Source organism: Leopardus geoffroyi, chromosome B4 (genome assembly GCF_018350155.1).
Source record: "Leopardus geoffroyi isolate Oge1 chromosome B4, O.geoffroyi_Oge1_pat1.0, whole genome shotgun sequence".
In the NCBI taxonomy this organism is placed as follows: domain Eukaryota; kingdom Metazoa; phylum Chordata; class Mammalia; order Carnivora; family Felidae; genus Leopardus; species Leopardus geoffroyi.
In genome coordinates, this window is record NC_059341.1 from 79,293,512 (window position 1) to 79,309,459 (window position 15,948).

A 15,948-nucleotide genomic window follows, 5' to 3' on the forward strand; every position below is an offset into this window, starting at 1 on the left:
GGGGAGGCTGGGGAACAGGTAGAAGGGTTTGTGTTGGTCGTGAGGTACGGGGCACTTCTCTCCGGGAGAGAAGTGGGCTGCTGGGCACTTGTTCTCAGGGCCTTTGCTGCATTTTTCCTCTCCCTCCCTGAGCTGCGAGGTCCTCCAGGGAGGGTCCCGAGCCCTCTTTCCTCTGTGCCTCCTCTGTGCCCATGACCGCAGCCTCTGCCCTCGGCAAGTCCCCAGGGGGCTGGGCTGGTGGAGTCTAGGAGGCAGTCTCCCCCCATCAGCAGAGTGATCTGGAAGGAGAGGCCAGAGTCCTGGTGATGTTAGCTTGGCAAGTTTATTGAAAACCCAGCAACGCAAAGAAAAGTATAAACAGGCACCTTGTCCCCCCACCCAGGCCCTCCCTGGAGCTTGTAGACATAAACCCCGCTACAGCGGACAGGGCTGGGCCTCCTTCACACCACCCACAGGGACGGGGCACATGCAACACAGCAGAGCCCACCTCCCCATCTGCACCCCACCCACCTCGTGCACTCACATGCTGGAATTAAACCAATGACCCTGGGAGAGAAGCAGCTAGGACATCTGCCACTTGGAGAAGAACCATCTCAGGGGACTTAGAGATCCTCGGGCCACGAAGGACTGGGAGTCCTTCTGGGGGAGGAAGAGAAGGAAAGAACCTTCTCCTGCCAGGGAAAGGAAGAAGAAGGAAGCAAAGGACAGTGGGCTAAAGACGCCTGCAGTGTGGACAGCCAACTCTCCATTCTCCAAATTAGTCCAAGGCATGGGTGGCAATGCTACCCAAGCACATTCTTTTTGGCTTTGGACAGTTCCTTTTCTCCCTGGCGCACTGATTTGTGTGACTGTATTGAATGCGCATTTCTTCAGGCTGTTCAATGGTGGAGAGCGATTCAAAGGACAGGAATGGGGAGTCAGGGAGAAGCCAGTGTACTGGGGCTGCGGACAGAGCGTCTAGGTAGTGAGAAAATCCCCCCAGAGGACAGGGGCTGGGCGGATCCATCCCTGGGGAGGGCAGTGTCGGCCTCCTGGCAGGAGGGGTAGCTGGAATCCCCTCTGGCCCAGAGTCCAGACGCCTCTGGGGACAGAAGCAGGTGACATTGAGATGGCTCTTCCCTGGGAAGCGGCTGGCTGGCACTGGCCTCTCAGTACTTGGTCCGGCGGGAGGTGGTGGTGGACACGAGGCGGATGCTGGAGCTACGGCTGCCGCGGCCCCCGCTGCAGCTGCTGAAGCCCCCTTCGGTGGGCAGCGGGCAGGGGACACTGGGGACGCAGGCCTCGCTCGTGAGCACGGAGCCACCCCGGGAGCCCACATTCAGTAGGTCCCCGCCGGCCGTGACGATCCGGGTCCCACCCAGGCTGGAGCCACAGGCATTGCTGGACCGGATGCAACTGCTGCCCGAGAAAGTGACCCCACCGCGGGAGAGGGTGGAGCTGGCGACCAGGGGTTCAGGCCCACACACCACGGCACCCCGGGAGCTGCTCACAGCTGTAGGAGAGAGGGGAAACTGTCAGCGAGGTGGGCTGCCCACTCCTGGGGCCCAGTCCTCCAGTGGTCTCCCCACTGAGGGGGGCGGAGGAGGGGACAGGACTGGCGACATCAGGGGAAGTGGCCTGGGCAAGTGGTCCCTATCATCCACACAGATGACACCCATTTTTCCCTTCTCTTGTCTGGGTGACTCAAAGGCCGTGACTCAACTGAAGTTGAACATTCAGATTAAAATGGAAGAATTCAGCCAATCCCCCAGGTTGCATATAGTCATAAATTGGCTGTCATTTATATATGGCTGAAGTCAGGTTGGGCATGAGCTGGATTATCCAGATACCGGAGCAGTAGCTCCTATAAAGCTTGGGGCTTCTCTCTCCTGATCATATCATGCCCCTTGGTGGTCCCCACATTGTCCCTCCAACAAGAGTCGCTAGTCAGTTCTCTTCCCACCCACTGATGGCTCTGCTCTGTAGCCTTCTGGTATCCCTGGGCCTGCCTCTGTACCCCAGGATGCCAATCCAACTAAAGCTTCCTTAGCTCAGCCCCATCTGTGGAGAGGGCTCCCGGTCCTTTCCTCTCCTTTTTTTTTTTTTTTTTTTTAACGTTTATTTATTTTTGAGAGAGAGAGAGAGAGATGGAGGGGTAAAGAGAGAATCCCAAGCAGCCTTTGTTCTGTCAACATAGAGCCCGACACGGGGCTCCATCCCATGAACCATGAGATCATGACCTGAGCCGAAATCAAGAGTCGGATGCTGAGTCGACTGAGCCACCCAGGCGCCCCTCCTTTCCTCTCCTTTTACCAGAATGCTTCCTACCATCTGTGACCTTCACTCAAGCTTGACCTCTTGCAGAAAGCCACTCCTTGCTGCCTCCCCCTCTCTGACCTGGCAGGGACATCCGAGGACAAGTAGCTGTGACTACCTGACCCACCCAGGATAGCATTCAGCTCCACCATGCACCTGTGTAGATTTAAACCTTTGGATCAGAAATCTAGCTTTGTGGCTTCTGGCAAACCACATATTTTCTCTAAGTGAATAAAAAAGGGGTACTAATGCCTATTCATCTCCTCAGGGCTTTGAGGGTTAGGTGGACAGTGGAGAGGGCTCGTCTTCCAAAGAAGATTGTAATTTTAGAGAGCAGGGGCTGGTCTTTCCTGGTCTTTGTGCCCCCACCCTGCAGTGCCCAGCATAACCCCCTGTACGCTCGGCCACAAACAATACTTTGGCAGCAGCAGCAGCAGCAGCAGCAGCAGCAGCAGCAGCAGGGAGACATCTGCTCATTCTTGTCCCATCCCCAGCCATGGGCATGGGGCAACTCGTTGGCACAGATCTTTTCATTCTGTCTCTGGCTTTTGTCCCTGAAGGGCAAGACCACTCAAAGGAAAAAGGCGGACTCTCTTCCAGAACGCTCTCCCATCTGTTAGGCCCTGCAAACCTTTGTGATTGCTTAACCCTGGGGAAGGAAGGCTCAGGGGAGATCTTGGACCTCAGCTAAGGTGATGTCCCCAGTCCAGGGGCTTGCTGGTCCTTGCTTCCCTGACTGTCATGGCCAGCCCAGCCATGGGCTCCTGATCCCAACGTGGGCCTGGGTTGAAAGGAAATTTGCAGAGCTCCAGGAGAGAAATGTGAAGAGGAAAAGACTTAAGGTTCTTACATATGTTTACTGGTCCAACACCTTCGCAGATCCTGGGGATGGAAAGGAATAAGTCAGCTCATAAGCAGTGCTATTCCCTGAAAACCTGCTTGCTCTCCGAAGGGCTTTCTTGGCAGAGTGGACTGGTGGTTCTTACCCCTAGCTGTACAAGCATCCCGGGAACTTTGAAAAAACATACACGTTCCTAGACTCTGCCCCAAAACCACTGAATCAAAATATTTGAGGAAATGTGTTATTATTATTGTTTTTAAACAGATAATCAGTGAAGCAGAACTCCCTGTGATTCCGGCGCAGCCTGTCTACAAACTCGCATTTGGGGGGCGAAAATCTAGAACCGTCTTCTAGCTCCTTGGTGAGGGCAAGGGGACTAATGTTTGCAGAGAAGAGACTGTTAACTTCAAGTTAGCAGTTCTTCACCTGGTCCCCTCCCCCACTGAGTCTTTCTAGATGCCTAAGTCTGACCTCACTCCCGCGGAGAGCTCTCACCGGATCTCCTCGCCCTCCAGCAGGCGCCTGTAGGTGGCGATCTCGATGTCCAGGCCCAGCTTGACGTTCATCAGTTCTTGATACTCTCGCAGCTGCCGGGCCATGTCCTGCTTGGCCTGCTGCAGGGCGCCCTCCAGATCCGCCAGCTTGCACTTGGCGTCATTGAGGGCCGCCTCGCCCTGCTGCTCTGCCTCGGCCACCGCAGCCTCCAGCTTGGCCCGCTGCAGGAAGGGCAGCGTGCAGGTGGGCTTTGGCAGGGACTAGCAGATCCCCAGGTGGGGCTAGAAACACTGCCCCCTCCGTCTCCTCCCCTCTCCTTTGCCCACCTGAGCCTTGGAGTGCTCAATCTCTGCCTTCAGTCTCTGGATCAGGCGGGTCAGCTCATTGATCTCATCCCGTGTGTTGCGCAGGTTGTCACAGTGCTGGCCGGCTGTCACCCGCATCTCCTCGTACTGGGGGCAAGCGAGGGATGTTATGAGGATCCAAAGTCTGAGTCAAGACCACAGCCCCAGCTGAGATGGGGGCCTTAGACCTCCGCTGCGTCCACTCCATTGTACATGAGTCTTACTCTGAGGCTGCCCACACCTCTTCCTCAGTGCCCCCCCCCCCCCCATTCCACCACCCACCTTGGTCTGGTACCACGCCTCAGCATCAGCCCGACTGCGCCTGGCAACCTCTTCATACTGCGCCTTGATTTCGTCGATGATTCCATCAAAGTTCAGGTCCCGGCTGTTGTCCATCTTCACGATGACCGATGTCTCCGAGATGTGTGACTGCAGCAATTGGATTTCCTGTGTTGGGGGATCAGTGAGACAGATGGGCTCAGCATCCCATCAGTGGCCGGGACTCTGCCCCAGGGGCCCCAAGAGTGGCTCTAGGAGCAGAGAGCATTGCTCCTTTTTTCAGATCAAAGCAACGGAGTGGACCATCCAAACCGAGGGCAAAGGAAAGGACATGAACTGCAAACCATTTCAGTTTGAATTTCAGCCCTCATTATATACTTGAAGACTCCCTTTCACACTTCATTTGCTTAGGTGAATACACGGTGCCTAGGAGCTCAGTGGAGGGGAGTGAGAGCCGTGCTAGGGCTGAAACTTCTCCCTGGCATATCCACAAAGTGGCTGTGCTTCTCATGGATCATTGAGAGTTGATAATATTCTAGAACATGGTGGTCTAGGAATTCCTATATCCCAAGTTGTTAATAGAACCAGGGGCTTGGACTATAAGGGCTCCAGAGGGAGCTTTCTTCAGCCTTTCCACTCGGAGCCAGACATTAACACTGGCTGGCTCTGTACCCGACCAAACAGACCACTTGCAAAGCAAAACGTAACTAATTCATCCAGCTAAGTAGGTCAACCACAATTTTTCTTACACCTCCTAGCAAATCAGTTTTCTGGAGTCTTTTGACCAGTAGAGAGGAAGTGAAACTCCTAGACCCCAGTCTTTGGATTGGCCAATAAGGAGTTGGATCATAGATCCAAGGAATTTATCATAGAGCTGAGTCAGGCAGCCAAGAAGCCTGCCTGCTTACCTTCCCTTATCCATTTGTAGACACATCAACATATAGAGGATATAGATTTGAATGGGAGGAAGATGTGTAATACCAAATGTTAGAAATTATGCCAGTCCAGATGAACCCCCCCCCCCCCCACCTCCTCCTGGGAGTTCAGGCCAAGCACTGATCTTGTTTAGGCCAGAAGGGGATGAATGCTTACCGCCATGTATAAGGCTTTGAGAAAGTCAATTTCCTGAGTTAGGGTATCTGCGTTGGCCTCTAGATCAGACTTATTTAAGAAAGATGTATCCACATCCTACATAAAAGAGAGAAGGATAAAATGGCCATTAGTTGTACACCGTTTAAGCTTGGCAGGGTCTGGAGATGGGTGGAAAAATCAGGCCAGTCCCCACTGGGCCAGGCCAGCCTTGCGATGGATGGTGGAGTCCTTGGAATGCAGCTTAGTGACCATTGTTCTTCTCCCTACTACAACATGAAGACTCCCCTGGGGGCTGTAGACATTTTCTGATGCTTATTTAGAGGCAAGGAGAATCTGGATAATCTAAGACTCTTAAAAGGTCATCTCTTCAGACCTCTGCTCTCGTGAAGACCCAGTCCTAAATAATCTGAGGCCAAATCGGAACTCCAAAAGGAACCTGTTATGACCTTAGAGGTCCCACTCTGTGCGAGTGGTCCCAGACTCTACAGGGCTGCCTGGGCAGTTTCCAGGGCAGAAAGCGTCTTTGGAACATTCTGCTGTCTGGAGGAGAAGTTTGCTTGGACCTATGGCTCTCCCTTACCTTCTTCAGAGCCACAAACTCATTCTCAGCGTTGGCCCGGAATCCTACCTCCTCTTCATACCTGGATGATAAGGATGGAGAGGGTGAATTCTCATTTCTCATTCTGAACTGAGAGCCAGTTACTCTCCTCTCCCCAATGAGCCTCTTAAAACATCTCTGCTGCATTCAGGAGCACAGGTCCCTGTTGGCACCTACATGTTCACATCTCATCTTTGTCTCATCTTTAAGACCTTTTATGAGCCTGTGACCCTCAGTTTTTCCAAATTATTTTTACTTTCTCAAATTAGATTTGGGGTCTGAAAATGTGGACCATTGCTATGCTCCTCTGCTAGAAAAGACTTGGAGTCATTGCACTTGAACATAGAGGATGTAGGACCCAACTCATTGTTGCACCTGAGTACTATTTTTCTGGAGTCAATGGACCCATTCCCATAGGCAAGACTAGGAACAAATCATGCCCAATTCCAAGACTAGTTTTTACTCAGGAACCACAGAGGGCGTCCGCCTCCTGTCTTACATATCATTTCCCCCACTATCTCTAGGCTGAGTATTGAAACCAGCATTCAACTCTGATCTGTCCAGCTGCTATTATCTGAGCTTGGCAGCTGCTTTGGGGACCAAACCCTGCCTATCCTTGCTCTATGCAGTCCAGATGCCACTTACTTCTTCTTGAAACCCTCAAGGACATCCTGCATGTGGTTTCTCTCAGCCTCGAACCGGGCCCGGTCACTGTTAACTACGTCCAGCTGCCTCCGCAAGTTGGTGATATAGTTCTCAAAGAGGGGCTCCAGGTTGCTCCTGGCACATTTCTGCTCTTGGAGGAAATTCCACTTGGTCTCTAGGAGCTTATTCTGCTGTTCCAGGAACCGCACCTAAATCCACAGGGTCAAAGAAATGGCACCTGAAGAGCTTGATAGAGTCGCCTACACGTTGACCGGCTCTTCAGGTGGCCATAGATGACTCTCAGCCCCATGTTGACATTGTCCTCTTGCCTGCTGGCTTTTCATTCATCCTCTAGCTCAGTAAGAGCTGGAAGAGTAGGTCTGTGACCCCCTCCTCATGCTCAGCCAGGCTCAGCTAAACAGAAACTTTCGAACCAAAGCACCACAGTACCATTTTGCCTCTACCCTCCAAGAAAGGGGAGCAGGGATTTACCTGTATCTAAAAACTGATATTGGCCATCTCTCACAGGGAATGAGGAGCAAAGTAAAGTATATTGAGGTGGGATAAAGCATTAGGAGGTAGGAATTCTCAGGTCATAAGTCATACCCACCATCCCAGATACTCCATCAGCTGAGAATTGAAGAGCTCCATCAGCTGGAGGAGAACTTGGACATCATTTGCTCCAATACTTTGTTTCAGAGATGAGGAACCTAAAGCTCACAGAGGTGAGTTTCTATTCTCAGACACAGAGCATTCCTGCTCCATGGAGACATGGTTTGTGGGATGTCAGTTCCACATCATTGTTTCTCTCATGAGTCTGACCATCATGACTTCCTCTGGTAGTTCCCTACTATTTCTCTCAATCTAGGCAACTCAGCTGAACCTGGGTACCCCACATGGGGAGTATACGTTATTTGTTTTGTGCAAAAATTACTCCATACTCCACTTTCCTGAGCCTGAACAGATGTGGTCACACAGCCTCAGAAGCTATGGCAATCTTAAAAAGGGCACCAAGATCTCAAAGGATAAAACCTTTTAAACATGTAGCCAACATTTGGCCAAAGTCCTAATTTCTAGCTTATTTGGGAGATATTTCTAAGTGACTAGGTGGTAGGTCTTAGTTTGTCCAGATTCCCTCAGATTTGGCTGGATGCTCCTCTCTCTTCAAGAAGACACAACCTCTGTCTTAGTCTATTCCACCTTGCAGCATTTCCTTAAGTTTGTCCTTGTTTTGCAGCAGAGTGACCCAGAAATCATACTGTGGTGCCTGAAGGTTCTGGGTCAAGGTTGATTCCCCAGGCCTGGGCTGCTTCTTCTTAAGGGAGAGGACACCCCAATGCATTTTAGCCCTCACCATCCCAGACCCAGAGACTGAGCTGTTATAAGTACCTTGTCAATGAAGGAGGCAAATTTGTTGTTGAGGGTCTTGATTTGCTCCTTCTCATCCTTCTTCACCCTCTGGGCATTGGGATCAATCTCCAGGTTGAGGGGGGTCAACAGGCTCTGGTTAACAGTTACTGCTGTGATAGATGGGGCTGCTGGGACTCCAACTCCTCCAACTCTGTAGCCAAAGCCAGGGCGGCCAAAGCCATAACCAAGGCCACTGTTGGCTCCAAATCCCAGACCAACACAACCGCTGGCCCCAAAGCCCAGACCAGCACCACTCCCATCACCAAAGCCAAAGGCCATCCCACTGCCAGCACCAAAGCCAACTCCACAGCGGATGGGACGAGGGCATACTGCTGCCATCCGGGGTGAGCACGATCCAAAAGCGATGACACTCCGACTACCAAAGCTGCCAAGACCCCGGAAGCCGGGCCCACTCCTGCAGGAGACAGAGCTGGCCCGGAAGCGGTTCAGGTTCTGGGAGGTCACTGCTGAGCAAGAGCTGAAGTTGCCCATGCGGCGACCAGAGCTGACTCTGTAGGAGCGGCAAGACATGATGACTTCCTGGGTGAGGACAGAGCAGGGATTGCAGAGTGGGGCAGGCTTGAGCTGGGAGTCCCTCTGAGGCTAGTGGATCCCTCTTTCCCCTTTTATGTGTCTGGGGATCTGAGGATTGGCCCCATAAAAACAAAAAAAAATCCATTTGGACACATTTATGAGCTTGGGTAGTTAGCAGAAACTCTTCATGCCTGTAAGTTTATTAATAATGAGCTAATCTCAGGCACACCTATTCTCCTCAAGATCAGGGCTACAACATCAAACCTATAAACATTAAAAACACATAAACACAAACATTATGGTCTTATTTTTTCCCACAAGTCCACCACAATTGCCATTATGGGGACATTAATTTGCCTTGGTCATAAATCCAATAGACTTTTTCACTGTTACTGTGGCTAACCACCAGAAAGTTAGGTTGGTAACAACTCCAGCAAGAGGTTCAAAAGGATGCATCCATACAGATATAAACTCCTGAATAGATGGGGGTGTACAGAAAAGACAGGGTCTTCACAGTTCCGAGTAACAAATGGTATGGCAAGAATATGGTTTATTGCATCTCTACAGATGGATTAAATAGACCAAAAACCTTTTGTACTGCCTTATCTGTTCTCCATGCTCCAGTCTGGCTGCCTATGTAAGAGTTGAACCTTCAGGAAAGCTCATTTGGGTTAGTACAGACGCATGTCTGATTTGAGATACTCAGAAGAGATTAATTCACTAATTTTTAGTTCATTCAAAAATTATCAGTTGCCTACTCTGTCCCAGGCAATGTGCGTGATGCTGAGGGAACACAGATAGACAGTCTCAATGGTGGGGGAAGATTTAGCTTAAGGACTTCCACTAGTCAATACTTCCATGGCATAATTTGAGGCCAAAGCATGCCAATGGTTTGGCCATGTACCTGTGTGGAAAGTTAACCACATGATTTTGAACTCCCCAAATACACATTAGGGCTGATCTATAGTCTTGTGTGCAGGTTTCTTGCATTATTGATGAATCTTTGGTTAGGCTGGAGAGATCCAAAGCTATAAGTGTCTGGCCTATGGCCATACCACTCTGAATACACCTGATCTCATCAGGTCTCAGAAGTTAAGCAGGGTCAGGTCTGGTTAGTACTTGGATGGGAGACAAAGAATAAGCATCTGGACAGAAAATGAAAGTTATAAGCAACTGGATATTATCATTGTTATCAATATTGCAGCTCTTTCAGGATCCAAAGACAAGTGTTTTCCATTTCTTTCGTAGTGTGACACATGGTTCATTCTACTTGCCCTGTGCCTGGTGGTTGTTGTGCTTGACTGGATGCTTGGGATCCTTTAGGATGCTTGGGGCTCTACTTGGAGGGAGGTGTGTGCTTTTGCCCTGAGCTATCCAGCTTGAGGCTTCACTGTTTTCTTCCTTTCCAATCTCTACAGCATTTATTTCCTTTTGTCTTACTGCATTAGCTAGGACTTCCAGTATGATGTTGAAAAGCAGGGGTAAAAGGGGGCATCTTTGCCTTATTTTTAATTTTACTGGGAAAGCTTCAAGGTTCTCACCATAAAGTATGACGTTAGTTGTAGGTTTTTTGTAGATTTTTTAAAAATCAAATTGAGGAAGTTTCCCTCTGTTCCTAGTTTACTACTCCGTTCCATAGACCCAGATATCAGGTGCATGAGTAAAGAGAGAAGCAGGAAAGTAATAACGAGAGAATTCTTCTTGTGAAGATTACTGGTGATCTCCATGTTGCTAACTTCAGTGGTCTGTCCTCAGCCCTCGCTTACCTTCTCAGCTATATTTGCCGTCGTTGATCATTCCCCTTTCCTTGAAATCCTTTCTTCTTTTGGTTTCCAGACAGCATGCTATCCTGATTGTCTTGCCGTATTACTGACAGCTTCTTTTCAGTTGCCAGTTTCTTATCGTATCCCCAACCTCTACACACTGCAGCATCCTTGGGCCCAAGCTTCGTACCTGTTCACATTTTTATCTACATGCATTCCCTTGGTGACATCATACAGTCTCATGTCTTAAAAATTTTTTAAATGTTTATTTACTTTTGAGAGAGAGAGAGAGAAGACACAGAAACGGAAGCAGGCTCCAGCTTCTGAGTTGTCGGCACAGAGCCCGACGCGGGGCTCAAACTCATGGACCGCAAGATCATGACCTGAGCTGAAGTCGGACACTTAACCCACTGAGCCACCTAGGCACCCCAAGTCTCATGTCTTTAAAACTGTCTATCCACTGATGACTACCAAGACATATCGCTATGGTGAACATCCCTTCTGTCCTTCACACTTATATTTTAATAATCAACATCTTTATTTGGATATCAAATAGGTGTCTCAATCTAATGTATCCAATGCTGTTTTCCCAATACCATTCCCACTAAATACATTCTACTTGCCAAGCTCACTGTCCCTTTAGTAGCTCAGGCCAAAAATCTGAGCATCATCCTGGTTCCTCTGCTTTGTTTTTATGGCCCACATTCAATTCGTTGGCTAATCCTACTCCAGGATTCCTACTCCCTCTCACCACCCCACTGCTACCATGTTGCCCAAGCCCATCACTTCTCACAGGGCCCATTGGCGTGCCCTCCAGCTAGTCTCCCTTTCCCCCTCAGTCTTTCTTAACAGCACAGAGTGATCCTTTAAAAACCTGTTAGATCATGTCATTTCTATGCCCTCCTGGTTTCCCATCCCACTGAGTAAATGGCATGCAGAAGTCTATGGTCCCCTTTCACTGACCTCATTTCCCTCTATCCATCTGGGTGCTTACCAGGCTCCAGCCACCCTGACCTCCTGGTTGTCCATGAAACAGACAGGAAAAGTCCTGCCTCAGACCCTTTCCCACTTGCTGTTTCTCCACTGGGAACTTCTTTTCCTCAAATAGCTTCGTGGCCCAGTCCCTCAGCTCTTCAAGGTCCTTGCTCATAGGTCATCCCCTAAAGTCCCCTCCCCAAGCTTTCCCGATCCCTCCTCTCATTGTTGCCGTCAGGGGGCCTCTCCTGTATGGGTCTGCTTGCTGGTCTTCTGCCTTCGCTGGCTGGAATGCAAGTCGCAGGATGCAGGCACTTGTGCATTTTGTGCACTCTGTGCCCCCAGGGCCTAGTAGAGTGGGGCACGTGATGGGAATGCCTAGTTTTGTAGAATGCATGAATACACCTCAAAGATTCAAAGCAGGACAAGGGGGAGAAAGGAGCAGGAAGTAGGAAGAAGAGGAAGTTGAGCATTTGATTTTGGGGATATTTCATGAAGAGGAGACTCCGGGCTCCAAAATGGACAGGCATGGCCCTGAGGATGATGGTGGGGTAGAATCTCAAGTGCTTGTTGGGGACCCAACCCAGTTTGCCCTCCAGGTCTGGCCTCTGGGGCTGTGAGTAAGGGGATCTAGGTGGTTGGGAAGGGGAATGGAGGACCCCTGGGGGTGTGAAAGTGGGAAAGAGGCGTTGAGAACCCCGGTGAGTGTGCCAGGCCAACGACAGGGACTTGACACAGTCCTTGGAGTCAGATGGACCTGGGTTCATTCCCAGTTTTGCCACCTGCCAGCAGAGTGACCTTGGACGGTGCTGCACCGAGGGCAGATGGGGAACAGGGCTCTGCTGCGGGTTCTTGTCTGTAGAGAACTTCAAAACTATAATACAACCGACTGCATGTCAGTCTGCTTGTTACTATCACTGCTCACTGGTCGTTTCGAACAGTGTTGGGCAGCAAACATGCCCCCTCTGGGGTATACCGGTGACCTGGGGGAAGTCCTTTAACCTCTCTAAGCCTCAGTTTTCTCATCCGTAAAATGGACTGGCACCTCCTTTTCCTTCACAGTATTGTGGGGATACAGGTGAAAATGTCTGGGGCAACGCTGTGGCAGCTGGTGTGGTCACTGCCGTCCATCTCTCCCCCTCGCTCTCCTCCCTCCCTCCCTCTCTCTGCCCCTCCCGTCTCTTTTGCACAAGCCTCCCCTCCCTGCTAGACGGCCACCCCTGTTCCTATCCAGCAACCGCCTCTTCCCGCACCACAGTCACACTTCACTTTCATCACCCGCCAGCCCAGCCATTCTGGGGCTGTCCTTGGCTTCCTGCTTCCTGCGGGCCTGACCAGGCAGGGCGGGTGGGACCAGTCAGGCATAACTCCGGTTCCGGAATGAGCTATCACCATCAGCAGTTTATAGTTCTGAGGTGTCATTCCACCAGATGATGCAGAACACAACCCTCAGCAGGTTCTTCAGGGTAGGGGGGTGGCACGTAGGCAGCAGGTGCCCTGGAAACTCTGGGCTGGCGGGAGCTTTTGCTGCCCTGACGGTTCCTTCCTGCTGCTGTCAGTCAGTCCGGGTGCAATCCCCAGATCTGGGGGCTGAGCCCCGCCACGGCTCCTCCCAGGATGGCTGTGGGACGGGTGCCAGGGATCTGCCCTCTGTGCCGTGGGGGGAGGCAGAGCCCCTGAAGCATGGGGAGAGGCTCTGTCCTGGGTCTGGGAACCCTGGGCATGCTGTGGCTGTGTGCGCGTGTGGGAGGGAAGGACAGGGAAATCCCAGAGGCTGAGAGGCTTTGCTTAAAGCCGCCTTCTTCCAAATGTTTCCGTTTTGCCCCGAGACAAGTTTGTGCTGGAAAAAGACACTCCCTGGGAGGTGTTCATGCTGGGATCTGCAACCCCCCCCCCCCCGCCCCGTGGGAAGGGAAGCTTGGGAGTCCCCCAGCAGAAAGAGGGGTGTGGTGGGGAGAGGCCGAGCTCACCCCTGCTTAGGCCTTCCACCCCTCTACCCTCTCAGACTAATGACCCTTGGATGGAATTTAAACACCTCCCCCGGAGAGACAGAGCACCCCTCTTGTTTGGGGATGCCCACTCTTCCAGGCAGGAGGATTTTTCTCAGGTGTAATCCCAATTCCTTACGTTGCCCAGGCAGCTGTCACCTGACCAGGGTGAAAATGCTGCTCCTGGAAGGTGCACCGGTCAAGGCGCTTCTGCAGCCTTGCTGGGCACTGCTGTGTGCCCGGCACCGCGTTCAGCTGCTGGGATGGCTGGGGCCCAGCTGGGTGCTTTCCAGCAGACACAGCGATCCTGTTCCCTGGTCTGTTCACAGGGCTGCTTCGGAGGCCATTTTCCCCCAGTCCAAGCCCTGGTGGAGAGCAGCAGTGGCGGGTGCCCTGGGGCCACTGAGAGGACTGGGGTGAGGAAGGGATCCCGGCCAGACAAGGGGCCGTCGGGGCAGGGCAGAGGGGACCTGAGGGAGGAGGAGGTGGGGCTGGGAAGGGCCTCGTGGGGAGAAGAGAGGTCCTGGTGAGGAGAGGGACAAAGAAATGGGAGACATTCTGGGGAGACAGACACGGAAACAAGGAGCTTCATTCTGGGTACTTCCACTGTCCCCAGGCCCCTTTGGGCTGTTCCCGTCCTGTCTTCACAGGGGTGCTCTGGAAGAGGCCAGGGTTTGGATTCCCGAGGCCCAGAGGGATGCAGTGAAACTCAGACATCAGGCAGACGATGGTCTCGCAGATCCTCTCTGTCTGTATCCCAGCACCCTCCCTGCACAGGGCTGGCCCTGGGTGCAGGTGCCTAGGTGAATGGAATGTGAACCACCGGGCCACCACCAGGAGGCGCTTTTGTCCCATCTGCCTTGAGTCAGCTCCTAGTGGAGGGAGGGAGGAAGAATGGGGGTGGTGCTGCACAACACTGAGGGGGACTGCATGGTGCGCAGTCTGGAGGGGGATGGCCCACGCCTCCGGGCTCCCTTCCAGGACAGAGCTTGGGTCTCCCACCACTGGGGCCAGTTTTGCCTCGTGGACTGTTCAGATAGCCTCCTCTCTCCCTGGGCCTCTGCCCTCTGAAAGGGAAATCCCAAAGGGACGGTAGGCATGTGGGAGCCCACCTCCCAGTGAGGGTGGGGAACCCGTCCCCTCCTTTATTCCGGTGGGGTGTTTCCTGGGCCTCAGGGAGCCATCTGTGAGCTGGAGGTGGGTGGTCTATTGGAATCTCTGTTTTTGCTGACTCCAGGCCAAAGCACCCCTGTAGTTTTCAGAGCTTTGTATATTCATCGGCAAGTTGCTTCTTAGCAGGGCTCTAGGGCCAGGCCCAGAGTGACGGGGCTGCAAGTGGGAACGGATGCTGGGAGGCCTTGCTCTTGTGTGCCCGCCTGCCTGCCCCCTGTGCGGATGTCCCGCTCTCCTGACTCTCACCGGCTCACACACGGTGCGCTCTGGCTCACAGTTGCCGGGCCCTTGGCCCGGAACTGCCACCGGGCTTTCTTCCCCTGAGTCCTACTTCCCTTCAGGGTCCAGTTTGCCTGCCCTCCTCCTGGGGACCATCCCGAAGCCTGGGGCTGGGTGGGACCCTCAGTTATGACCCCTTCCAGAGCAGTTCTCACATGTGTAATCTCCCGTTCCAGGTCTCTATGCCCTGCTAGGCTGTACGCCCTGGGAGGCACGGACTGGGGCCAGGGCCTCATTAAAAAAACCAAAGAGGGGCGCCTGGGTGGCGCAGTCGGTTAAGCGTCCGACTTCAGCCAGGTCACGATCTCGCGGTCCGTGAGTTCGAGCCCCGCGTCAGGCTCTGGGCTGATGGCTCAGAGCCTGGAGCCTGTTTCCGATTCTGTGTCTCCCTCTCTCTCTGCCCCTCCCCCGTTCATGCTCTGTCTCTCTCTGTCCCAAAAATAAATAAACGTTGAAAAAAAAAAAAAAACCAAAGAGCTCGATGGAGATATAATTCACATACCATGGAATCCACTCACTTAAAAATACACAGTGTGGTGGTATATATGCTCAGACTCATGAAACTGTCACCATTGCCAAACTTGGAACATTTTCACCACCTCAAAAGGAAGCATTTAGCTATCACCCCCCACCCCCATCTTCTCCTCCCTCCCGCCCTAAGCAACCACTGGTTGGCTTTCTGTCTCTATAGATCTCCCTATTCTGGACTTGCATAGGAATGGAGTAATAGAACACGTGGTCTTTGTGTCTGGCTCCTGTTACTTACTATGATGTTTTCAAGGACCATCCGTGTGGTAGCACGGATCAGTACTTCATGCCTTTTCATGACCAAATAATACTCCGTTGTGTGGATACGCTACATTTTGATGATCTGTTTGTCCATTGATGGACGTTTGGGTTGTTTCCACCGTCTGGTTGTTGTGAATGACGCTTCTATGAGTGTTCACATATAAGTTTTTGTGTGGACGCGTGTTTTCATCGCTCCTTGGTATATACCTCGGAGTGGAATTGCTGGGTCGAATGGCAGGTCTGTATTTGCCATTTGGAGAAACCACCAGACTGTTTTCCAAAGTGCCTGCACCATTTTACAGGCCCTGCTGTGGGCTCTAGGAACTGTATCTACCCTGTCTGCTGAGTAAGTCAATCCTGACTGGAGCTGTCTTGCTCATCACCGTGTCACCAGCACCCCTGGGTGGCCTGACCCATAGCAGGTGATTCCTAAGTGTGTATTGAAGGA

The 15,948-nt window shown here is 52.0% G+C and overlaps 1 protein-coding gene across 1 annotated transcript; it reads right to left on the reverse strand.

Annotated features, from left to right (window-relative positions):
• Positions 1–514: 514 nt before the first annotated feature.
• KRT84 (keratin 84) lies at positions 515–8,553 on the reverse strand. Its single transcript, XM_045462971.1, has 9 exons — positions 7,979–8,553; positions 6,590–6,798; positions 5,927–5,987; positions 5,347–5,442; positions 4,258–4,422; positions 3,958–4,083; positions 3,632–3,852; positions 3,146–3,177; positions 515–1,492 (listed from the first exon to the last, which is right to left on the reverse strand). The coding sequence occupies exons 1-9, from the start codon at positions 8,528–8,530 to the stop codon at positions 1,149–1,151; spliced, it is 1,806 nt and encodes a 601-aa protein (XP_045318927.1). The 5' UTR covers positions 8,531–8,553; the 3' UTR covers positions 515–1,148.
• Between the last annotated feature and the right edge of the window lie 7,395 nt (positions 8,554–15,948).